Below are 27,989 nucleotides of genomic sequence, written 5' to 3' on the forward strand. Positions count from 1 at the left end.
TAAACTGACTTACCATGTATAGTTTTTATTATTTTAAATTTTTTTATTCTATTTTCATTTTATCTTCTCTTGCACTTATGAAACACTATGTTTCAACAAACTGAACATAGTTTATTAAAAATTATATTGATTATAGAGTATATATGTTTACTCAAATTGTACATATTTTGGAAAATCGTAAATAGAGGTTTGACAATAAATATTGTCGCGGCACACTTTTTATATTTGATTTACACCACCCCTTTTATTTTTGCCTAAAAACCTGCATAGTTGAACAGAAACCTGAAATATTGTATATCGGAAATCGCTCTCGGTATAGCAAAAACCAAGAGCATTTTCCAATATTGGTCAGTATTGGAAATATTTTCAATTATTACATCATATGTTGAAATACATCATATGTTGAAGTGTTCGTAAGTAGGGGTTTAACTATATATTGTCATGGTAACAAAGCAAGTTGGTACTAAAAAATTTGCTAAATATGAATGAAGTATGAAACATCTTCAATGGTTTCGCCAAATGACGTTGTGCTTGTAACGATTGTTTACTGCTTTTCATTGGAAACTGAATGATAGAAACTTTAAATGCTGATAAATGAAGATCATAACTGGAGGTCTGATTATAGAGCGCTTATTGGATGCCTCTTGAAGCTGGAGGAATTATTTTCAGCATGTTGAAGTCTATTAGTCCACTTCTCACTGCCTCGCGCGAGTCCTTTATCTGTAACGCTCTGCTATGTTGCAAATAACCTGAAGTGTAAAGAGACCTTGTTTACAATAGTTGGCGGCGGGTGTTTTGATGTGTGGCTATCAAGGACTGCACACCGAGCAGCGCCTAGGCTTACCTTATGATTAGTCAGTAAGCTATAAACACAGTCGGTGATGATTGTAGCCGCGCCGCGAGTGTCTAGTATACAACCCTCACACCTCGGCGCAAACCAAACGAAGCGGGTCACGCACGCTTAAGTCAGCGACTGAGAAGTAGTTAATCGCTAATCAGCTCTTCACTTGCCCGTTAGGGCAGCTTTGGCAGCTTTGTCTTATGGTTTACAAACAGCACCTCCACGGATTACACGGATTATATCTGTAAGTAGCTATCATCCGTAGGTGTAGTGTTTATTGCTGAACTATGACTAGCGGGTGCTTGCCTCGGTACTGTCTGTTCACTCTCCAGAGACATGCTGCGGTGCATGTACAATGTGTTTCAATGATTACTGCTGCATGCACCACACTTGAGCACCACACTTGAGTACTCTCTTGCTTCCAGTTAAAAAAAGGCCTTAATGCTCCTTTTACCTGCACACTCAGTCACATATGGCTCAACCATGCAAACTTGCAACTGTCTATTGTTTATTCCTACTTACATGTCATTCCTAGGGTGCATCTCTAGCAGTCGCTACCTTTTTTTAGTCTTTTGGTTTAGAGACTAGAAGGAAGACCGTGTTGTCTGTTCATTATACGAGAATTATCTTGTAAAGCAATGAGGTACGAAGAATAGCGAGTATAGCATTAGATTTAGTCCTCTTTTTAAATACTGTTCACTCATGGTTTTCCAACTGCTTGACTGTATCGCTCTACCAATTTCATCAAATTACAGCTATTAAACTCTACACTTGCATGTGTTTTACAAAGGTGTTCATAGAACTATTGCTTTATTATTGGTTAGTGGTAAAGCTAACTCTAGGATAATTATGGACACATTGTTTTTTGTAAATGCAAGGCATGGTTGGTAAACGCTAGGCAGGGTTGGTAAACGCAAGGCAGGGTTGGTAAACGCAAGGCAGGGTTGGTAAACGCAAGGCAGGGTTGGTAAACGCAAGGCAGGGTTGGTAAATGCAAGGCATGGTTGGTAAATGCAAGGTATGGTTGGTAAACACAAAGCAGGGTTGGTGAACACAAGGCAGGGTTGGTAAATGCAAGGCATGGTTGGTAAACGCAAGGCATGGTTGGTAAACTCAAGGCATAGTTAGTAAACGCAAGGCAGGGTTGGTAAATGCAAGGTATGGTTGGTAAACACAAAGCAGGGTTGGTAAACACAAGGCATAGTTGGTAAACCAATACAAAAAGCCACAATGGCTAAGCCTCTGTACACAGTTTATTCATAGACTTTGTTATACAACTATAACAGAGAGCGATGAGATCACACCCTATTTATTCCATCATATAGCTTCCATTTTATGGATGACAGTTGCATCTAAAGGTATGGCTGGTCAGCTAGCATCTCTAATTGTTGTTTGCATAACAATTAGAGATGATATTCCCTATGTCCTACTGTTCATCAGAGTCAAGGGTTGATTGACCTCTAGTAGCCATGTTTATTTTTTTGGTCAGCTCATTACACGGTTGTTCCAAGTCCAGGAATAGGTAATGCTGGTCTTGGATGGACTACAACAGATTCAGTACCAATTTATGATGTTTTTAAGGGCAATTAAAGCTCTCATTACTAAGCGAGTGCAACATAGTACAATTATTATCACTACTAGTATTTGTAATGCCCAGACATCCCCTTTATTAAAAGTTTGCTTTCCATAGGCTTGTGACAATGCCTACCTTAACTTGTACACTCCTCTGAGGTTTCATCATGCGCAGAGAACAATGGACTGTTGATTTGCACAGTTGAAGACCAGGTGAAATGATGGCCGTCAAGAGCCATTGACTGCAATGGCCATAGACTTCTTATCAGGTCGTTACTGACTCTCTTGTGTCAGTCAGTTGAATCAAGCCTGAGCTAAGAATGCCTAGCATTTTAATATCTTGTTGCCTTTATAAACTTATGAACAACAAACTGTAAAGATACGATATGTTCACTGAGATTAGGAAATTACATTTCTAGTTGAATCCAATTCATTGTCAGTTGGGTAATTTGGTTTGACTGAGTGAGGAAAGTTAATTTTTATATGAGGATCGAGTCGAATTCTAGTCGAAAGATTTCCTTTCTACAATGACAGATTTAGGCAAATCATTCTACTGGTATATCCTTCATATATATCCAAAAAAGTTCAGATCATCTGACAGCTGAATATATTATTGCAGAGAAATAGGGAGTAAATTTGTAGTGGCTCAGCAAAGGGTTATTCATCTACATTTAGAGAGTTTTGCATTCCTGTATGAGCGAGATATTTTAATGTTTTCTTCAATATTCGGCTGTTGGAAATAGTTTTCTCATTCCCCTGATTTTATCGTTTGGGAGCTATAAACCTTCAAAAAAAGGTCATTCACAATCTTGATTTATCGAGGGACCTGTCATTAAGATAATATAATGCATATAATAAAATAGTTTAACACACAAAGTTGTCGATAGAATGATAAAATCTAAGGTAGTATTTGTCTCGACATACTAAGTAATTTCCATGGCTCCTGATGTTTATCAAACATCGCAGTTTGTAAGTTGGTACATGTGCAGACAGTTATTCTTCGCATAGATTAATTTTATGGCTCTTTGTTAAACAGCACATCATAATTTCATGTTTTGGTTTTGAAATCCTGAATTTAACGAAAACTATATATTTTTTTAGCAGGATGCAGTATTTAAAAGCCATTATAATGTCAGTGGTCATACTTGTGAAATGAGTACAAAGAAATTTTTTTTCTTTTTTTTGTTGAAACTGCAAGTAATAAAAAATCTTGAGCGAACCTTTTTTATCAATTCTTTAACAAATCTCAGAAACCATCTTGTAGTTATTATTAATACTAGTAGCTATTTTTATTATTACTAGTAGTTATTGTGAAGAAGAAAGTCAAAGTGATGTGAAACCAAAAAAGCCTGAAATGAGGGAACAAAAAAGGTTTGATATAATTAAAGATACAATATGAATTATATATGATATAAAAACAAAATCAACGTGTAAGTTATTTTAATTCAAAGTTCATGTTAGTTTAGTTATGCCGTTTTCGGGTTTCTTCTGCTTACCCTAGAGGTGTAGGCTTGAAAAATCTACAAAAATTGCTATTGTTGAATGGAGTATGCAATAAGTATTCATTTAGTCCTACATACATCCATAAACTTTAGACCTTTCTCTACATTCCTCCTTCAGCAGTATATGACTGACACAGTAATTACTCTACTATCAATGATCTGCCAATAAGTCCAGTAAAAGACTAATCATACACCGAATATGTTTGTTATATACATGTAGCGAGCAATCAGTTAAATATTATATTTATAAAGACCTCAGGCCTCGACTTTTAATGGTGTATCGACACACATTAAAACCTTTTCTAGTGTCTATGGACTCCAACCCGACTCAGTTATTACATACCGTCCTGTACACCTATCAAGTAAAAACTACCGTAAGTCTCCTATACACCTATAAAGTCTCCTGTACACCTATCAAGTAAAAAACTGCCATAAGTCCCTGTACACCTATCAAGTAAAAAACTACCATAAGTCCCCTGTACACCTATCAAGTCTACTGTACACCTATCAAGTCTCCTGTACACCTATCAAGTAAAAAACTACCATAAGTCTCCTGTACACCTATCAAGTCTCCTGTACACCTATGAAGTAAAAAACTATTGTAAGTCTCCTGTACACCTATCAAGTCTCCTGTACACCTATCAAGCAAAAAACTACCATAGGTCTCCTGTACACCTATCAAGTAAAAACTACCATAAGACTCCTGTACACCTATCAAGTCTCCTGTACACCTATCAAGTAAAAAACTACCATAAGTCCCCTGTACACCTATCAAGTCTCCTGTACACCTATCAAGTAAAAAACTACCATAAGTCTCCTGTACACCTATCAAGTCTCCTGTACACCTATCAAGTCTCCTGTACACCTATCAAGTCTCCTTTACACCTATCAAGTAAAAAACTACCATAAGTCCCCTGTACACCTATCAAGTCTTCTGTACACCTATCAAATAAAAACTACCATAAGTCTCCTACAATTCTGAGGGGTACGCAATTAGAATTTGAACACCTCATTTATACCGCAACCACTAAAGGTCCAAACACACTGGGCGATTTTATCGCGAGCTTCATGAGGGCGGAGATATCGCTGGCGTGTGCATAAACACACTTGAGCGATTCACTAGAAAACGATATAATTGGCACGCCCACAAACTGCCAATAAAATTCTGTATCGTTAGTTTCTTCGGGTTGTTAATAAATCTAGGTTCGTCAATATGGCGTCGTCTAGGCGACAACGTAAACAACTTACGCATTTGTTATTAAACCTATCTCACTTTCACGGATTGTACACTGCCTACACTACAAGAAGACATAAGAAAAAACGATTATTGTATATTTAACTAATATTTTTTACTATTTTTAGACATATTTTATTTTGTAGTTGTTTTTATACTTAATATATTAAATATTTACTGTTCTCAAGATGGTTAACCTGCGCAACGATTGACTCCAAATGTTGGTTTTCAACTCAGATTTTTGTAATTTTGTTTGCTATGGTGTACAGGACTGGGAGTGCTATTATTAAATTTATGAACAATCCAGTGTTTGTTCTGAAGATGTTTCAATCGTAACAAAATAGCAAATTGTCGCTGTTGTACGTTGGTGAACAGCGATAAGAACTAATTACCTGCCATAAAATTGCATTCTGGTAAAAGCCAACCAATCGAAATGCATCCCGCTAGCGATAAAGTTGTGTAGAGAAAGTCTAACGTTATCGCTCTGCATGAGCACGCTGAGTGAATTCTAGCGCAGATTAGCCCCACGCAGCGCGATATCGCTCTAAATATCGCCTAGTGTGTTTATACCTTAAGACTGGCACTGTCACCACCCCTACCTACACGTCAACTCTTCTATTGCCAAGGCTACACCTGAGTTTACCTTTCTTTAATGAAAAGGCGGTTTGACAGGAAAAACCAGTTGTTATTTATAGCTACTTTATTTTGCTTTTTACATATAATTTAGTTTTGTATTATTCATTTGTTTTGATGCTTTTTGTGTAGCTGCTGAAAAAGTGTATCTTGAAGTTTTTTCAGCTGGAAAACGAATTAAACCAAATACAATGTATTTTTAAAGAAGAACGTACACAACATTTTAGTAAATCTTATCAAAAAGTTTTGGTATTTTTCTTATCATTTGTGATGATTCTTCGACAAGTTTGGGGGTAGGCATTTGGAGTGCAAACTTTCTAGATGTATCCAAACACATGCTCCTTAGACGTAGCGAATCCAACAATTCCTTGTTGCTCTACAGTCTTAGTCTGACACTTGTGAGATGTGAGGCAGCATATTATATCGTAACATAACGTAACCAGTCATAACGCACTCTAGGTTACTTTGGATGACTCTAGGCTACTTTGGATGACACCTCTTGTAAAAGATATTGAAAGGAATGCCTAAACCTGAGTTCAGTAGTACGCATAGCTTGACTTAGCACTTATAACTTTTGTGTGTTCTCTGAGCTATGGCACAAACCCGTGACATCGTATCCGCTTTCTTTTCATCATCAGTATTACAACAGCTTTTAGCCATATTGTAAATTTTGTAGCAATTCACGATCTGTGTGACAGAGGACAAGGCTGTGACAAGCAGTGTCCTTTATCTCATCAGACTCATTTGTGAAAGATTTACAATTGTACTTTGTACTAATAACAATATAGCTCCTCTCCCTTTTATATTCAAATTCAATTGCACCATCTGCTTAGGTTACGTATAACTCGTAGAGTAGTCCAATCATTTGATTGTTATTAGGCTGGTTCTGGGCTATAATAAAAAAGCTATGTTTGACCAAATGTATCTATCACGAGTTGGCATTATATAGTGCAATGAAATGGCTACAGGCTAAAAGGCCAATATCCTTGGTGGGAGAAAGTGGTGCTGGCATGTGGATTGCTTTACTGAGCTAGCTTGCTAAATGCATTTTTACAAGCAAATTGATATTAAACATGTCATACATTTTGCTTGCCGCCGCTGATGTTAGGCCCGTATACAGTCAAACCGAATATATAGAGATAATGCATTGCGATATTTGCTTCGTTCGTCAAAATGTTTTAATTCCAAAAATGCAATGATGAATACTTTATTTCATTCGATATAGCATTAAATCAAATGCATTATATGAAACTATATAAAAAGGAATGTAGAAACAGAAATTAATGGAATAATAATCAATGAAAAGAAGCTGTCCCTTAACCTTAGAGATACATGAACAGAAGTCTAGGTTTGTTGGTAGCGTAAGTAATAGAAATGCACACTATAACTTACTCAACTTACGATAGATATACATTTTAGTTTAACTTAACATTCATATATTTCTTCTATTTTGTTTTTAATATCTACCAGCCTATTTATTGTTATTTACACAGCTGATGTTCTGACAGTTTTAGACATGTTCTGACTGTTTTAGACATATGTTCTGACAGTTTTTAGATGTATGTTCTGACTGTTTTAGTCATATGTTCTGACAGTTTTAGAAATATGTTCTGATAGTTTTGGACATATGTTCTGACAGTTTCAGATGTATGTTCTGACAGTTTTAGACATGTTCTGACTGTTTTAGACATATGTTCTGACAGTTTTTAGATGTATGTTCTGACTGTTTTAGACATATGTTTTGACAGTTTTAGAAATATGTTCTGATAGTTTTAGACATATGTTCTGACAGTTTCAGATGTATGTTCTGACAGTTGTAGACATATGTTCTGACAGTTTACACATATGTTCTGACAGTTTTAGACGTATGTTCTGACAGTTTTAGATGTATGTTCTGACAGTTTTAGACATATGTTCTGACTGTTTTAGACATACGTTCTGACAGTTTTAGACATTGGTTCTGAAAGTTTTAGACATTATTTTATATATTTAAATGAGTTTCAGTTCCAATGTTGTCTGGTCTGAAATATCATGTAGGGGTTTAACTGCATAGAGTCTACACTTGGAGTTGTGTTTCCTTTGCCATAACCAATTCATCTGATATAGAATGAGCTCTATATATTTGATAGTTTAGTGACACGACCATTTTCAGATATTCAACATACTTCATCAGTTCATTTTTAAACCCTCAAGTATGGTCACCTGTTCGCTTCATGCAATGCATACATAGAATGAGGTCTTTGCTGGAGGATTAGGGAGGGAGGCACTCCCTCCCTAATCCTCCAGTGTTTGGTGATCTGTAAGCGAGGATGCCCTTGAGTTATATAGGTAGCATGGAATTTGAGGATTACTTTCAGAATGAGCCTGTAAGCTGAACATTCTACTCCCACAAGCTTCAAGTAACCTAGAGGCAGCTGTATTGACCTATCAGAGAGCTCTTATGCTCAATGCATATACGTACTTTAACTTACCTAATTAATAAAAACCTCTCACACTGACTCTCTACTGATTGTTAACACTGAGCAGCTGTGAGTAGCTGTGAGTAGCTATAAGAGCTGGTCTGTCAGACGCACACGTTGGCAGCATTCAGAGTGTTACCCATTAGATTAGCTGCCTGCATTAAGGCTAATGCTCATCTCTCCAGGTATCATAGCCAGCAAAGATGTTGTTGAGCTCATAGCCTCATACCCATAGATATAGTAAACCCTAGATATGCGAATAATCAAAACAAGTGAGGCCTATAATTAGCATGACGCAACGTCATGGTGATGTGCAAAGCGAATCAGCTGATCTATTAACTCCTATTGACTTAGCACTAAAAACTGCTCAATTTTTCCATAGTTTGTGCATCTGAGACTGCATATTTTATTGAAAATATGTAAAACTTATATGCAGTAATACTTCAACTTACAAGTGCCCTAACGTACGAGAAACTTGAGGTACGAGCCAGCTTTTAAGCAAGTTTTAGCGCTAAAATACGAGCCATGTTTGAGATATGAGCACATGAGACAGTTGCCAAGTATGTCGGAGGTGTTTTATGAGAACAGCATCACTCTGTATTTTCAACTGCTCAGATTGTACTTTTGTACCATGTTTTTTGTGCGCGATTTTCAGTGCAGAATTATGTGAATTAACAGTACCGTGCGTAGACCGAAAGTTTGCCAGTAAAAGGATAGATAATGCAAAGAAAAAGCGAATGATAACAATTGATATTAAATGGAAAATTATTAAAAAATATGCAAAAGATGTATGCGTGATTGAGCTTGCTCAACAATATGACAGAAATACATCCACAATTATCAAACACAGGGATTATATTCAAGGCATTTAGTCTGCAAAAGGACTAACCATAGTTTCTAAACGATGCAGCGATCTTCACGACCACTGATGGAGAGACTGCTCAGGTTTTGGATAAAAGACAAACAATTGGCCGGTGACTGCGTAACTGAAACGATGCTACGTAAATGGCCGGTGCTATCTATCATGACTATAAAAAATAGACATTCGGACAAGTTGCCTAGCGGTCGTGCATTAACCCTTGGTGACAACACCTGTGTTCGTCCTGATCGCAACACGTTGAAAGGGCGACAAAGGCAAACGTCCTTAGATAGGTTTCTCTTAAAACGGCCGACCGGTCGTGAGAGCGGAACAAAAGAAAAATTAGCAAACCAGCGAGAAACTTAAAACTATGAACGCCGAAGAAACTTTAATTACGTTAAGTTAAAGATTAAAGTTTGCTTTTAGGTTTGCTTTTAAGTTTGTCTTTTACGACTTGGATAAAATCTAAATTTATCAAAGTCAACTGTTGTAATGAAGGATAACTTATCTCTCCCTCTCTGGCAAATGCTAGCGTTAGCCGCTATTTTATGTATTTAATTTTACATTTTAATTAATCACATTTCCTTGCATTATTTTTATTTGTTGTTTTTTGAAAGCATGTGGTAAGTTAGGACAATAACCAACATGTTCTTTCTGTTACAATATATTGTTTTGAGTGTTTTATATGCATTTTCAGAGTATGAAAACCTATCAATATGTATTTAATTGTTCTATATATAAATAAATTGCACCAACATGTGAGTAAATTGACATACGAGCTCAGTCTCTGAACGCATTAAGCTCGTAAGTCGAAGTATGACTGTAATGACTTTGGATGAGAAAGGCAAGAATCTTACACACATGGTAATGAATAATACCAATGATTTAGAAGCTTCTATATTATTGATAATACAAAAAGTGACCAAATAGAAATTAAACTAATAACAAACTAATGAATCAAATGAGGTTTAGAAGCAATTACGCTGGACCACTGTATTAAGCACCCATTAGACATGACTGAAAATAACTAGACGAGATAGTTTTTGTCTAAGGTTGGTTGAACTAGATTCCTGCTTTGAAGCGGCATAGTGTTTTCTGATTTTAGTATAGCGAATTACTATAGTTTTGAGTAGACTGTTGGCATGCACTGTACATGTAAAACCTTGATGGAGGTTATGTAATAAGACATATATGTTACTGTCTGTGATGTTACTTGTTTAAAAGCTCTCTATGTGATACCACAGCTCTCCATGTGTGAACGTAGGCACTATTCTGCAGCAATTCATATTCGGCCTATCAATCTGGTCACCAATCATCCTCTGTTTTTAACTGAGATTAGGGTTATGTCATCACTATTTCTACTTCCCACTACTTCGACACCGGTCAAGAACTTGATACGCTCATCACATTTGAGTTAGAAAAAAATCCTCATCACCGAACTCCTCATCTTCACCTTCCTCAGCTTTTGTCTCTTCTTTCTTTTTCTTTCTAGCCAGAGAATGTAGCAGGAGTTGGCCAGTTTTTTCAGCCCTGCTTACATCCAGATCAATACAGTTAACATTGGGACATGGTGTGATATCTGCTTTTATGAACAGTGCTCGAAGTGCAGATCTAAAGCACTGCACATCCGAATTATTGTTATAGCCACCCTTAGATCGTATTGTGGAAAACAGAATCTCAATGTGATCCTGGTTGATCTTAAAGGTTAGGAAGTAGTTGATGTAAGGGTAGTTGCTGAAAAGATATTGAGCAATGTCATGTACAGATTTGGCTGCTGACTCAAAACCAATGACGAAATGATGATGATTTTCCTATTATTTTCCACTAGCAGCTTTCAGCTTGGTGTCTTTAATCGGCATAGATAGCTTATGATATTGTTGAGAACTTCTTGTTTTGAGTTGAAGTTCTGTTTTGTTATGGGCAATTCAGGATATACCTGGGGTGTTGTGGTCTCTTCTGATGACATTTCACTAAGAATTTGGTCTTATTGTTATGTTTATGACTTGACAACTAGCATGCCAAGCGTGCTTCCACCACTAAACTTATTGCTCAATTGAAGGCTTTGATGCTGTGATGCACATCACTACGACGTAACGTCGTGAAAACAACAGCCAATTATAGGCCTCACTTTTGCTCCATTGTATTGATAGCTATTCGCCAATCTAGGGTTTACTATATCTATGCTCATACCCTTCTGCTAGGAATATGCCTCCACCCTTGTCTAGCTTCTCGTTTTCACCTATAGATATACTTTTTGGAACTGCAAGATAAATAGATGCGATAAGTTTTCCGTAAATTTAAACCTTTCATATCACTTTGTTCATTGAGTACAGGCTGGCATGAATGTTGCTATGTCTACATAGCTCTAATAATCTAATGTTTTATCAGTGAGGGCAATAACCAGTTTGTGCTATATCTATGTGAGTGTAATATATCAGTGAGTGTTATATCAGTGAGTGTTATATCAGTGAGTGTTATATCAGTGAGTGTTATATCAGTGAGTGCTTTATCAGTGAGTGTTATATCAGTGAGTGCTTTATCAGTGAGTGTTATATCAGTGAGCGTTATATCAGTGAGTGCTATATCAGTGAGTGTTATATCAGTGAGTGTTATATCATTGAGTGCTATATCAGTGAGTGCTTTATCAGTGAGTGTTATATCAGTGAGTGCTATATCAGTGAGCGTTATATCAGTGAGCGTTATATCAGTGAGTACTATATCAGTGAGCGCTATATCAGTGAGCGTTATATCAGTGAGTGTTATATCAGTGAGTGCTATATCAGTGAGTGTTATATCAGTGAGTGCTATATCAGTGAGCGTTATATCAGTGAGCGTTATATCAGTGAGTATTATATCAGTGAGCGTTATATCAGTGAGCGTTATATCAGTGAGTGCTTTATCAGTGAGTGTTATATCAGTGAGCGTTATATCAGTGAGTGCTATATCAGTGAGTGTTATATCAGTGAGTGTTATATCAGTGAGTACTATATCAGTGAGCGTTATATCAGTGAGCGTTATATCAGTGAGCGTTATATCAGTGAGCGTTATATCAGTGAGTGTTATATCAGTGAGTGCTATATCAGTGAGTGCTTTATCAGTGAGTGTTATATCAGTGAGTGCTTTATCAGTGAGTGTTATATCAGTGAGTGTTATATCAGTGAGCGCTATATCAGTGAGCGTTATATCAGTGAGCGTTATATCAGTGAGCGTTATATCAGTGAGCGTTATATCAGTGAGCGTTATATCAGTGAGCGTTATATCAGTGAGCGTTATATCAGTGAGCGTTATATCAGTGAGCGCTATATCAGTGAGCGTTATATCAGTGAGCGTTATATCAGTGAGCGTTATATCAGTGAGCGTTATATCAGTGAGCGTTATATCAGTGAGCGTTATATCAGTGAATGTTATATCAGTGAGTGCTATATCAGTGAGTGCTTTATCAGTGAGTGTTATATCAGTGAGTGTTATATCAGTGAGTGTTATATCAGTGAGTGTTATATCAGTGAGTGTTATATCAGTGAGTGTTATATCAGTGAGTGTTATATCAGTGAGTGTTATATCAGTGAGCGCTATATCAGTGAGCGTTATATCAGTGAGCGTTATATCAGTGAGTACTATATCAGTGAGTGTTATATCAGTGAGTACTATATCAGTGAGTGCTATATCAGTGAGCGTTATATCAGTGAGCGTTATATCAGTGAGCGTTATATCAGTGAGCGTTATATCAGTGAGCGTTATATCAGTGAGCGTTATATCAGTGAGCGTTATATCAGTGAGCGCTATATCAGTGAGTGTTATATCAGTGAGTGTTATATCAGTGAGCGTTATATCAGTGAGCGTTATATCAGTGAGCGTTATATCAGTGAGTACTATATCAGTGAGCGTTATATCAGTGAGCGTTATATCAGTGAGCGTTATATCAGTGAGCGTTATATCAGTGAGCGCTATATCAGTGAGTGCTATATCAGTGAGCGTTATATCAGTGAGCGTTATATCAGTGAGCGTTATATCAGTGAGCGTTATATCAGTGAGCGTTATATCAGTGAGCGCTATATCAGTGAGTGTTATATCAGTGAGTGTTATATCAGTGAGCGTTATATCAGTGAGCGTTATATCAGTGAGCGCTAAATCAGTGAGTACTATATCAGTGAGTGTTATATCAGTGAGTATTATATCAGTGAGTGTTATATCAGTGAGTGTTATATCAGTGAGTGTTATATCAGTGAGTGTTATATCAGTGAGCGCTATATCAGTGAGCGTTATATCAGTGAGCGTTATAATAGTGAGTACTATATCAGTGAGTGTTATATCAGTGAGTGCTATATCAGTGAGTGTTATATCAGTGAGTGTTATATCAGTGAGTGTTATATCAGTGAGCGCTATATCAGTGAGCGTTATATCAGTGAGCGTTATATCAGTGAGTACTATATCAGTGAGTGTTATATCAGTGAGTACTATATCAGTGAGTGCTATATCAGTGAGCGTTATATCAGTGAGCGTTATATCAGTGAGCGTTATATCAGTGAGCGTTATATCAGTGAGCGTTATATCAGTGAGCGCTATATCAGTGAGTGTTATATCAGTGAGTGTTATATCAGTGAGCGTTATATCAGTGAGCGTTATATCAGTGAGCGCTATATCAGTGAGTACTATATCAGTGAGTGCTATATCAGTGAGTGTTATATCAGTGAGCGTTATATCAGTGAGCGTTATATCAGTGAGTACTATATCAGTGAGTGTTATATCAGTGAGCGTTATATCAGTGAGCGCTATATCAGTGAGCGCTATATCAGTGAGTGTTATATCAGTGAGTGTTATATCAGTGAGTACTATATCAGTGAGCGTTATATCAGTGAGCGTTATATCAGTGAGCGCTATATCAGTGAGTACTATATCAGTGAGTGCTATATCAGTGAGTGTTATATCAGTGAGCGTTATATCAGTGAGCGTTATATCAGTGAGCGTTATATCAGTGAGTGCTTTATCAGTGAGTGTTATATCAGTGAGCGTTATATCAGCGAGTGTTATATCAGTGAGCGTTATATCAGTGAGCGTTATATCAGTGAGCGCTATATCAGTGAGCGTTATATCAGTGAGCGTTATATCAGTGAGCGTTATATCAGTGAGTACTATATCAGTGAGTGTTATATCGGTGTCTGTACTTGCACTATTGCATATAAACCAGCCAATCAAGCCAGGTGATGTCAGTTTTCTAACAGATGAGCTGTAAGTTGTAAACTGTTAGTAAAATTAGCCCTTGGCTACTTGTTTGAACAAATGCCTACATAAAGTGGTAGTAAATGGTCCCTGCGCTTCCTCAATTGTCTTTGTCAATGTATGCAAGTTATTCTGGGATGCGTTGCTGCGGGTCTGCAGTAGCAGATAACAAGTTGTATCTACATCTTCATCTTTATTCCAATTGTATGCGTCTATTTATGACTGTACTCTAGTATGTCATTTAGCAAATTGCTTGTTCGAATGTTAGTAATACACTCACTCGCTGTCTTATCTTTTGTAGATTCGCCTTGTGAACATAAGTAGTGATGACATTGTCAATGGCAATGTCAAACTAATTCTTGGACTAGTCTGGACTATAATATCTCACTGGCAGGTAAGTTATATAAGACACAAGATCATGGGTGAACTCAAGATCATGGCCAAACATGTTCCTCGAAAGGAAGGTTTGACAAAAGGCCACCGTACACTCGCTTTAGGGGTACACATGTCGAGCACGCTCACCAATGCTTTCCTCCGGTATTTATTGAACTTGTGTATGTTATCTGTATGCCCGCCCAACCAAGGTTATTTTCATTGAGCCTTTTTTATTAGTTTCAAATAACAGCCCTGTCATTTTCATACACTTTGCAATATGCCATAACTTTGTTCTTTGTTAACTGAATTAGCCAATAGGAAGTGAGCGATACTAATGGATTCTAACTCCGGTAGACCTGTATCAGTGTGCCGATGTCGTTGGAGGCACACTACCATCCCATCAGTGCCATATTATCCTACGTAGTCATAGCTTATGTGTGGAGGGAAGGGCCCAAGAGACCTATGCAGATCTCTCTGTTTTGTATGCCAGCTGGATGGTGTGGTTCACAATACATATGTATTCTGTTAGTATAAACGTAAATTTAAATAGAGGCTGTGGTCACCTTTTCTTCCAATTCAAGTTTGTTTTAGCAATACATTCCTTTAGCTTAATGGCTTTGTTGTCACTTTATGTTAGTTTTTTCCCTATTTAAATTGTATTTATACTAACAGTAGAGTTTATATTAACAGTAGAGTTTATACTAACGGTAGAGTTTATACTAACAGTAGAGTTTATATTAACAGTAGAGGTTATGCTAACATTAGAGTTTATAATATTCACAGTAGAGTTTATACTAAGGGTACAGTTTATACTAACAGTAGAGTTTATACTAAGGGTACAGTTTATACTAACAGTAGAGTTTATACTAACAGCAGAGTTTATATTAACAGTAGAGTTTATACTAACAGCAGAGTTTATACTAACAGTAGAGTTTATACTAACAGTAGAGTTTATACTAACGGCAGAGTTTATACTAACAGTAGAGTTTATACTAACAGCAGAGTTTATACTAACAGTAGAGTTTATACTAACAGTAGAGTTTATACTAACAGTAGAGTTTATACTAACGGCAGAGTTTATACTAACAGCAGAGTTTATACTAACAGCAGAGTTTATACTAACAGTAGAGTTTATACTAACAGTAGAGTTTATACTAACGGCAGAGTTTATACTAACAGTAGAGTTTATACTAACAGTAGAGTTTATATTAACAGTAGAGTTTATACTAGCAGTAGAGTTTATAGTCACAGTAGAGTTTTGTCGATTTGCTGATTTTGGTTGACGCAACAAACCACTAAGTCATTGGCCATTTGACATTAATAAAACTCCATGCGTAGTTTCACTTGTTAGTTGATAGTCGTATGTTATTTTTACTTGTATTACTCTTGAACTTTACCATGTGCTTCACATTGTAGGTAGTTTCATAGTTTTATTGGTTATTCTTGTGAACCCATTCACTCTACCTGCATGACACGTGCGTTGCCTGTCAGCTTCAGAATTCATAACACATTCTTTTGACTGTATCATCTCCAGATATGTCTTCCTGTTTCTACAATAATTTTTGGCATGTTAGGAAAAATATCATTTTGTTAATGATTACTATTGCCAATGAAGAATTATACTTACGTGCATACCTACATACGTGCATACATACATACACACATACAATAACTTCGGCAATTGTTCGTAGGTCTTCTCTGCACCATTCCCTTTTCCTTGTTACTATTCTCTCTGACGCCTTTCAAAATACCTTTCAACTTCAGCCATTTAGTACATTACTATTTTGTAATTTATTAAACTGTGATTATTTGTTGCTGTCAGATTTCAAATGTGGTCAATACATACTTACAATTTCTAGATGGCCGGGGCTATGGCCAGCCAATCAAATGGGTCACAGGAAAGTGTAGAGAAGATGTTACTCGCGTGGTGTCGCTCATCAACCCAAGGCTATCCAAATGTCAATATACAGAATTTCACCAGCTCGTGGTCAGACGGATTTGCTTTCAATGCCCTTATGCACAGGTTAGTCGTAGGTGCTTATAAAGTGCTTACCACAAATTCATGCCTCTCTGCCTTAGCCTGTGTACCTGATATATTAGTACACAACTAATACTATTTTCATAAGAAAGACTCCAACTAGCAGATGACTGCTGGGAGCTTTTTACTAACAATTTAAATTTTTACTGATTTCCAGCAAGCTGTGTGAAGGAGATGGAGCTATTCTTATTGTCAATACTAGTCATTGAGAACTGGTACTCCTTAGCCTGTGCTCTTACTGTCACCAGTATTCCATGTAACAACCATATTAGTCTACCGCTATGTTTATAAGCTAGAAAAGTTATTCAAACTTCAACAAGACACTCAGTTAAAGCTGAGTCAACTGCAATCTCTTGGTTGAGATTCTGTACTGGAGTGTTTCGGCATCAACTGATTGTAAGTGATTCTGGTGGGTTTTACAGTCACCGCCCAGAACTGTTTGACTACGATGAGTTGGTAGCTGTGAATGACGTGGACTATACGCTCATTCACGCCTTTCAAGTCGCGGATAGTAACTTCCAAATAGCCAAGTTGCTTGAGCCCAAAGGTAGGCCGGATAATCCTGGTGATTACCATATCATAGCAGGTGTAGAACATAGCAGGTGTAGAACATAGCAGGTGTAGAACCAGACAAGCCTAGTTCAGTGTGTTGGGTAAGTTTTGATGGTGTAGATCATAGCATGTGTATAACTTTTACAAATAATGACTTTCAGCAGACAGTCTTTAGATAATCTAGTTCAAAAATTGATTTTAATAGAGTTATAAATAGCATTGCAGCTGCTTTTGGTCGATATCTTGCAAATATCGCAAATTTTTTTGTCCATTTTCACAACTTGAGCACAACTTAATAAAACCTGGTATTTTGTTGAAGTTACACAAACAATAATATTCAAACTTCAATCTGTAATTTTATCTGCTGTTGTTAACGCATTAAATATTCATGCTGACAGTTAATATTTAGCCATTAGCCACTTCCTGTTCTATTATCTATTTACAGACATGGAGCGGCCAGACAAGAAGTCTGTGCTCTTATACGTAACTTGTCTGTACAAGGCCTTATATCCCCTCCATCGGTTGGTCAATGAGGATACTCCTAACAATTCTTTTAGTAACCCGCTACATTCAATTAATCAAACAACCAATCAAGGTGCTTCACAAAACTCACTGTCCAATCATATCTCACAATCAGAACCAGTCGTAGCTAGTGAAGGCGTCCCAACCATAAACATTCAGGAACCTATCACATCACATCAGACTACCTCACTCACTGCGTCTTCATCTCCCGTGCGGCCCAAAACGGGACAGAGTGTGGAGTCGTCTACCACCCCCACAAAATGGGCTGTATTAGAAGGCCAGGTATGAGTTAAGAGCATTTGGCTTGATTATATTCTAGTTGTAATTCTTTTTTCACCACCGACCTTTCACATTTTCCACACAAACATAAAGCTATCTCGAAACCCACTGACCATTTCTGTATACCCGTTTCATAGCTCTGCTAATTTTCACTACAAGCAGATACGGCGATGCTGTATTTATTCCCTAATTTTCTGAGCTGTTTCTAAACTAATGTTTTTGGTCCTAACAATGCTGTCATGTTATAGTTGCGCGTAAGTGATGTGCTGTCATGTTATAGTTGCGTGTGAGCGATGTGCTGTCATGTTATAGCTGTGTGCATCCTTTTCTGTGTAAGCGCATTCAAACAACACAGTAAAGATCATATAGTGCTCTAATTTGTTGCATAAACTTACATTCCACTATAAGTATGTCTCAGTAGATGTAAGGCCTTATGTAATCTTGCCTCAGCAGCTTAGTATTCTAGGAAGGCTATTTGTAAGAGAAACATTAAGTCACATTGTCCCCAGTTATGAGATACCCATCCATCTAAATGTTGTCTCAATTTTCGTGATCAGAATATGTTACAATGAAAATGGTGTTATCATCGGTGAGCTTTAATTATTTAACATGTCATTTAGTATATCTTCAGTTGGACACTCGTGTCACCTTCAGAAATTATGCGCATAAACACTCTAAATACTACTCAATAGTGCAGAGATTTCCACTTTTAGAAATATTCTGATACTATGAAATGCCAGAAAATATTGTGTATTTGAATGCTGATAAAGAGTGAGTAAGTCAGGCCTAGGGGGATATCATGTTGATTGTAAGAAGGGCTGTTTAGGATTTAGTAAAGAGGCTCTTCTTATTTCACTATAGGCCGACAATAAGGTGATGCGATAGTAGGACTTACCTGAGTTTTACTAATAAATATTTCTTATATTAAAATGTCATTTATTGATAATTTTGCAGCACCTGTTGCTCTTGTCTATTTTGCAGCACCTGTTGCTCTTGTCTATTTTGCAGCACATGTTGCTCTTGTCTATTTCCCAAAAGCTAGCAGTTATTAGTGTGGTTCAATAAAGTCGAAGATGTGTATATGTTGAGTGCCAATCAAATCATAAGAGTATCACGGGTATGCTTACCGCTTGTCTATCATAGAACATTTGTTAGCGCTGGAAGGGTTTATAAAGGGTGTTGTTGATGGCTATGGCTACTCACTATTTATCGGTGTTCTTCAGAATATTTTGTTACTAAATACTTGACAAGTGTGGAACATCACCGGAATATCATGACATCTTAGAACAAACTTATAATAACAATTAAACAGCAGTTCTGTTTCAGCAGTTCGCTTGTTCTCTATATAGCAGAAGTGGCTGCTTGGCCATCGCTAAGTAAGATTGCATTATATAATTTTGGTAAGATTAAGAACATGTTACATTTCATTATGTGCTAAAGGAGTAAAAGAACGGCTGGCTAGAGGTGGAATGAGACAGGTTTTTAAGTTCGAGACGAGACTCGAGACACTGTCTTGTAAAAATTTGAGACTCGAGACACGAGACAGTAAAATAATGAGCATTTGGTGATGATTTCACTACACAAGTACTAGCTACTTGTTATATAAAATTAATAAAACTATTTTTAAATTGAATTTTCACCTGGTGTAAACGATTTAAATACAACATTTTAATAGTGATATGCATGTAGTTTTTGTAAACAAAAGTGACACAAACAGCTCTAAAATACCGAAGTTATATATTCTAAGAATTTTGAGCTTGATTGATCATAATTATTATAAACATATTGCTTTGTACGTGTATATTTTTACCATCTATTGAATAGTTCTTACTTTTTAATGTAATGTGTAATGAAACCGATAGCCGTCGCTCTACAAAGCAATACCGCAACTAAAAGAACACACGATAACACTTTCATTCTTATCGTTTCATTAATGTTAAGTTTTGTTTGTGTATTAACTGTAGTATGTGAATTGTATTTAAATTGTACTCATGAAATTATATTAATTACTGTATACATGCACATGTATATTCTTATATTGAACTAACAAAACGTCATTGTTAACCGAACACGGACTATGGTCGACACGGCCTTTCGTTCGTTTCTCTGTGTCCGGGCAAGTTTTACCCGCGATTGGTAGTATATACGTAAAAGAGGCCCGAATTTTATGAAGGGCAGTTGGTGTTTAGACACGATACGATAAAATTCAGACATGTTACCCGCAAAAGTCTTATTTATTAAATTTGGTTATCCGAAGAGTAATTAGATACAACCCGGTATCTGTTTTAAGGACACAGAACCGAACTAAAATATAACAGGGCCGTTGTCCGGACTACATGATTAGACTCAGTGGCCAACATAATCAATAGCAACAGGTAGTAACGGACCGGGTATAACTTTAAAGGCAGTTGCCCGCAATCCATTACAATATATGGAGTTGTTGCTCCGCAAGAAGCCATGTTTTAACAACCGTGCGCAGGCGCTTTAGTTCTATTTCCTGTCTCGAGTTTGGCAGTAGTTAAGTCGAGACAAGACCGATACGAGACGAGACAGGTCAATACTCGAGACGTCTCGTTCCACCTCTACGGCTGGCTGATGAAACGGTAACAAGTAATTAGCAATTCTGGTGGTTCTAATTTACTTCAGTGTCGGCGCATGAAACCGCATGACTTGTGAGAGGAGCCCAGCTGCCTCCAGTCAGCTATAAAGCAATAAACCTCTCGTCTGTTTTGCAATCAGATTTCTCCAACTTGAAGTGTACATACAGTGTATGAGGTCATTTTTATCTCGAAAGTAAATCTGGGAGTCTTATCTCTTTTTATAATTACAAATGGCCTTATTTAAACTCGCCAAATTTTATGAAGTCTTGTCTAATGCTATTTTGTACACAATAACTGACTGCGGAGTTGTCTTACCTCCTTTGGTTGTAGGCACAGATACTACACAGCAGTCAAATTGCAGTATACATTAGCAAACATTCGTACACTTTAGTTCAGGTCAGCCTTCAACAGTACTTTTTATTTAGCAGTTCATCAGAGCTCACAGAGAACAATAGCATTGTGCAGCAGGTCGCAGCAGGTCACAGCAGATCACAGCAGCACACCTATATAAAACTGTTAACAGCCGTGCACAATACTCGACCCACATTTTGAATCAGGGTTTAATAGATGTCAAAAAGTTTGTTGCCCAATATTATACTTTTTCAAAACAATTCCTTACACTCTGAATAATTATACCAAGGCCTCTCACAACTCTCACGCGTGAGTTTTCTGCTCCTTCCTCACAACTTAGAATGCGCCTCTAATAATAGTTATCCTGTTGCAGTCCGATATAACCTTTGCTCCTGAAGCACAAAGCGATGTCACATCCGTGACGATAGCGAGCTGTGTGAGCTCGCAAATTGACCTTGCCACTATTAACCCTAGGCTAGAAAGCACACTAACTTGGCTACATTCTATCAAGGACTCCTTCAATAGCATGATGCCTATTGCTGAGAGTGTTGATGCTGTCAAGGTGCAGTTCCATGAGCACGAGGTTTGTCATTAAGTTTGCTTAGTGTTTGTAGATAGCTGAATACTTTCAGCGTAATAATGCCTGCAGCGTAATAATGCCTGCAGCGTAATAATGCCTGCAGCGTAATAATGCCTGCAAGCTCTAACTCCGCTTTGCTTTGTTTCGCATATAATTTGGAGTTGTCTTCTTTGGAATAATTATAATTATCATGTCCATGGTATCGTGACAACTCCAGATTGAGTCGCTCTTAGAATAGGAGGCCTTCATATCTGAAATTGAGAAATTTTGTCTATTCTTTCCATCTGCTGCCACAAATCTGATTTCATTTGTACATTTATAATATTTGTGCATACATAATCTACGCTTGAAAAGATTTGGACTCTTCTTTGCAAAGTAACTACAAATGATTAATATGTGCATACTGGCTGAATGCCCGGGTAATAAAAAGTCTTGGGACAGAAAATTTATATATATAGATTAATCATTATGTATATATTTGTTAACTATAAATGTTTTTTTGCAATAGTATTTGAAATACAGAAAGAGAGAAAGATTTTTTAAAAAGTGTTTTTCTAAGTTTACTGACTTGGAATACTATTTTAAATCCTTATTCTTACATTAAAATATTCCACTACTTCTACATTGTCTACATGATTTTTTTTTGCATTACATTTTGACGCACTGGTGGTATGTGGGTTGATGCAGAGAATTAAACAATATTTTACTAAACCTCTACAGACATTAAACCTCTACAGACGTCAAAGTTGTCATATGTTGGATCGAATATTTCCATAAAAATATAATGTATGATCAAACTTCGACATACAAAATCATTATGTTCTAATAATTGCTTTGTATGTCAAAATTGCTCTTTTTGTATGTCAAAACCATTGTACGCTGGAGCAAATATTCTTATAAAAATATATTGTGTTTCATTTAATTCGTTCCACATTTCAAAAAGTTGAATATGAGTAGTTCAACTATAAACAAATATATTACATAAAACTAAGTAAAGAAACTAAATTACATTTAAGAATTTAAATAAATAAAATAATAATCAATAAAAAGAGGTTTTAATTGTCCCTTTTGCATTATAAACAGTAGAGTAGAGGTGGTAATAGGGACCTGGACTTATAAACAGTAGAGTAGAAGTGGTAATAGGAACCTGGAATTATAACAGTAGAGTAGAAGTGATAATAGGGACCTGGAATTATAAACAGTAGAGTAGAAGTGGTAATAGGGACCTGGAATTATAAACAGTAGAGTAGAAGTGGTAATAGGGACCTGGAATTATAAACAGTAGAGTAGAAGTGGTAATAGGGACCTGGAATTATAAACAGTAGAGTAGAAGTGGTAATAGATACCTGGAATTATAAACAGTATAGTAGAAGTGGTAATAGGGACCTGGAATTATAAATAGTAGAGTAGAAGTGGTAGTAGGAACCTGGAATTATAAACAGTAGATTAGAAGTGGTAATAGAGACCTGGAATTATAAACAGTAGAGTAGAAGTGGTAATAGAGACCTGGAATTATAAATAGTAGAGTAGAAGTGGTAATAGGGACTTGGAATTATAAACAGTAGAGTAGAAGTGGTAATAGGGACCTGGAATTATAAACAGTAGAGTAGAAGTGGTAATAGGGACCTGGAATTATAAACAGTAGAGTAGAAGTGGTAATAGGGACCTGGAATTATAAACAGTAGAGTAGAGGTGGTAATAGGAACCTGGAATTATAACAGTAGAGTAGAAGTGGTAATAGGGACCTGGAATTATAAACAGTAGAGTAGAAGTGGTAGTAGGAACCTGGAATTATAAACAGTAGAGTAGAAGTGGTAGTAGGGACCTGGAATTATAACAGTAGAGTAGAAGTGGTAATAGGGACCTGGAATTATAAACAGTAGAGTAGAAGTGGTAGTAGAGACCTGGAATTATAACAGTAGAGTATAAGTGGTAATAGGGACCTGGAATTACTGTATAAATAGTAGAGTAGAAGTGGTAGTAGAGACCTGGAATTATAAACAGTAGAGTAGGAGTGGTAATAGAGACCTGGAATTATAAACAGTAGAGTAGAAGTGGTAGTAGGGACCTGGAATTATAAACAGTAGAGTAGAAGTGGTAATAGGGACCTGGAATTATAAACAGTAGAGTAGAGGTGGTAATAGGAACCTGGAATTATAACAGTAGAGTAGAAGTGGTAATAGAGACCTGGAATTATAAACAGTAGAGTAGAAGTGGTAGTAGGGACCTGGAATTATAAACAGTAGAGTAGAAGTGGTAATGGGGACCTGGAATTATAAACAGTAGAGTAGAAGTGGTAATAGAGACCTGGAATTATAAACAGTAGAGTAGAAGTGGTAATAGAGACCTGGAATTATAAACAGTATAGTAGAAGTGGTAATAGGGACCTGGAATTATTAACAGTAGAGTAGAAGTGGTAATAGGGACCTGGAATTATAAACAGTAGAGTAGAAGTGGTAATAGGGACCTGGAATTATAACAGTAGAGTAGAAGTGGTAATAGGGACCTGGAATTATAAACAGTAAAGTAGAAGTGGTAGTAGGGACCTGGAATTATAAATAGTAGAGTAGAAGTGGTAATAGGGACCTTTTAATTATAAACAGTAGAGTAGAAGTGGTAGTAGGGACCTGGAATTATAAACAGTATAGTAGAAGTGGTAATAGGGACCTGGAATTATTAACAGTAGAGTAGAAGTGGTAATAGGGACCTGGAATTATAAACAGTAGAGTAGAAGTGGTAATAGGGACCTGGAATTATAACAGTAGAGTAGAAGTGGTAATAGGGACCTGGAATTATAAACAGTAAAGTAGAAGTGGTAGTAGGAACCTGGAATTATAAACAGTAGAGTAGAAGTGGTAATAGGGACCTGGAATTATAAACAGTAGAGTAGAAGTGGTAGTAGGAACCTGGAATTATAAACAGTAGAGTAGAAGTGGTAGTAGGAACCTGGAATTATAAACAGTAGAGTAGAAGTGGTAATAGAGACCTGGAATTATAAACAGTAGAGTAGAAGTGGTAGTAGGGACCTGGAATTATAAACAGTAGAGTAGAAGTGGTAATAGGGACCTGGAATTATAAACAGTAGAGTATAAGTGGTAATAGGGACCTGGAATTACTGTATAAATAGTAGAGTAGAAGTGGTAATAGGGACCTGGAATTACTGTATAAATAGTAGAGTAGAAGTGGTAATAGGGACCTGGAATTACTGTATAAATAGTAGAGTAGAAGTGGTAATTGGGACCTGGAATTACTGTATAAATAGTAGAGTAGAAGTGGTAATAGGGACCTGGAATTACTGTATAAATAGTAGAGTAGAAGTGGTAATAGGGACCTGGAATTACTGTATAAATAGTAGAGTAGAAGTGGTAATAGGGACCTGGAATTACTGTATAAATAGTAGAGTAGAAGTGGTAATAGGGACCTGGAATCATTGTATAAATAGTAGAGTAGAAGTGGTAATTGGGACCTGGAATTACTGTATAAATAGTAGAGTAGAAGTGGTAATTGGGACCTGGAATTACTGTATAAATAGTAGAGTAGAAGTGGTAATTGGGACCTGGAATTACTGTATAAATAGTAGAGTAGAAGTGGTAATAGGGACCTGGGGCTAGGCTGATTTAGACCACATTAACCATAAATTAATATAGATTAATAGTATTCTTTGCTCTTGCATTAAAGTTTTTTAATTCATGACTAGTTTTTCTGCATTCGCTGGTGTTAGTTGTTTTTTCTTTTTGTCACTTTCACTTTCATTTTCTCGACATTTATTCTTTACTGCGTGAAAGACAACCGTACATATGTACTGATTTACAAAACTGCAATGCTTTGAGAAACTTTAGGTTAGAAATTAAATAGAAATAAATAGGTTAGAAATTACTTTTTTTGTCAATAAATAAAGTGATAATCAATAAAAATATGGTTTTATCGTTACTTCACCTTTGAGTTACATGAACCGAAGTGTAAACTCAGTGATGCACAGGTCAGAGGTCGAGGTGGCGATAAGATGTGCAGCATAATTTAAACATGTCCTCAGTGAACTTCAAGTTGGCTTATGTAGTTTGTTATCACTTTATTTATTTCTTTCAACTTTGAATGGCCTCCTCCTTTTCCCTTACAAAACTGCAGTGTTTCAAGAAACTTTCAACGTCTTATTTTAAAAATTAATTTGATAAAATATCATATATTGGTAGATGTGAATGTTGAGATGGTTGTATGTGTAGGCTTGCGTACTAGCCACAGTTTCGCATAGATGCTTGATATTTGTAAAACTAGACAGCTATTTATCTAGAAGCCACTTTCTATCATCAGAAATATTATTAAAATAAAACTATCTTTGTCATACATTTAGCTGTTGAAAACTTGCTTCCACTGGCTTAGTCCAAAACCTAGTAATTGTCTTCAAAAGCAGTCTCCTACGTTTCTTACAGAAGATAAAGAGAAAGACAATTTTACTAGAATATTACAACTTACATAAACTTTACACCTCGAGTATTTTGCTTTAGCTCTATGGTGAGCATATTTTGAGATGGCGTTTCGAATCAGGCGTATTATCTTGCAGCAATACATGCTCCAGCTGACGGAATACCAGAGCAACATTGGCTCTCTTCTCACCCATGGCAACTCTCTCCTTCTCTCTGGTGAACTCTCTACTGAACAGGATGCACTGCTTCGTACTAAACTCGAACAGCTTAACCAAGAGTGGGAGGAGCTTAGAGTTGCTGCCATGGAGCGGCAGACGAGGTTTGTGAGCTCTTAAATAGAACAGCTGGATAAGGATATAGTTGTTCAGTCTATAATGTCTGTACAGTTTGTGTTGTACGATTGTAGCGTCCTGTACATTCGTGTTTCATTACCATTCCAATTTATTGTTAAGAGTTATCTTTCCATGGAAATCTGCTGATTGTGCTAAAGGTGGACACTTTATGCTAGTTGCTGGTTATATTTAAATTGTTTTTCCGATGCACTGCCACATAGTAGAGAGAGGACAATTAACTTTTCTCTCAAGACACCGTGAGAGATTGTAATGAGTAATCAGTATGTCCGTAATTCACAAAGTATCAGGGCGGCTCAGCGGTGTAGTGGTTAGTGTGCTGGTCTGTAAATCAGAGTATCTGAGTTCAATTCCTAGTAATTCGAAGTAATTGTTTTCAAAACACTCTTAGTGTTGCCTCAAACAGATGGACGAGCACTGATCTTATTATAGTAAAGACGAGTTGTGCTACCCGGCATAGCCTGGGTATTAAAAATCAGCTTATAAACAATAAGAGGTAATGAGAATTGCCTGGCACATTGCCAATGCATAATTTGAGTAAGCATACTAATAAGAGTTACCCTCTCGTGACGTTAAGCAATCACCTTGCATGTGACTTAAAGCGGTAGAGTATTTGCTCCCGTATAGCGACATATATTAAGCCCTAGCAAAGCTATCAAGCCCGTGTAGCTAACTTAGTAGGGAATTAGACTAACAAATAGGAGGGTCGGAGATCAAATCTTCTGCGATACGGAGTCATTAATTGAAGATTTAAATAGCTATACCTGGACAAACACACAAACTCTTAGAAATATACACATATACACAAACTCTGAGAAATATACACATATACACAAACTCTGAGAAATATACACATATACACAAACTCTGAGAAATATACACATATACACAAACTCTGAGAAATATACACATATACACAAACTCTGAGAAATATACACATATACACAAACTCTGAGAAATATACACAAACTCTGAGAAATATACACATATACACAAACTCTGAGAAATATACACATATACACAAACTCTGAGAAATATACACATATACACAAACTCTGAGAAATATACACATATACACAAACTCTGAGAAATATACACATATACACAAACTCTGAGAAATATACACATATACACAAACTCTGAGAAATATACACATATACACAAACTCTGAGAAATATACACATATACACACACTCTGAGAAATATATGTATAGATGAAGATTTTTAATATTATTTTGCTATAGTTATTATTCATAACAAACTAGTCAGCCTCAAAACCCAACATTTTTGGTTTTTTTTTATTAAACTAGGAACTGAATTAAACTTTTAATTTATTTTAAGTTTTAAAATTAATATTTAATATTAATATTTAATATTTTAAGTTTTAATAAATTTAAACTTTAAATTTATTTTAATTTATTTTAATGGTAACTACAGACCGCATGCGTATATACCGGAGAAAAAAGCTCTATATATCACCTTTTACTGTATTGTTCATAACACTTATCAGTGACTAACGTGTATCCACTTGCCACTGCTATATTGATGCTTTGTAGGGCCAGTAGTTATTCTGGTAGATTTGTTATGATCTATAATTGATCGAT

General features: G+C 36.4%; 1 protein-coding gene across 1 annotated transcript in view; it reads left to right on the plus strand.

The window, feature by feature from the left end:
- The window catches only part of LOC137405338 (dystrophin-like), a 91,256-nt gene that overhangs the window by 31,008 nt on the left and 32,259 nt on the right, over positions 1-27,989 (plus strand). Inside the window, exons 6-11 of the mRNA XM_068091568.1 lie at positions 14,619-14,711; positions 16,552-16,715; positions 17,153-17,277; positions 17,728-18,086; positions 21,408-21,617; positions 26,173-26,354. Of these exons, the coding sequence (XP_067947669.1) occupies positions 14,619-14,711; positions 16,552-16,715; positions 17,153-17,277; positions 17,728-18,086; positions 21,408-21,617; positions 26,173-26,354 (1,133 nt within the window). The remainder of the gene's footprint in view (positions 1-14,618; positions 14,712-16,551; positions 16,716-17,152; positions 17,278-17,727; positions 18,087-21,407; positions 21,618-26,172; positions 26,355-27,989) is intronic.

Source organism: Watersipora subatra, chromosome 9 (genome assembly GCF_963576615.1).
Source record: "Watersipora subatra chromosome 9, tzWatSuba1.1, whole genome shotgun sequence".
NCBI lineage: Eukaryota > Metazoa > Bryozoa > Gymnolaemata > Cheilostomatida > Watersiporidae > Watersipora > Watersipora subatra.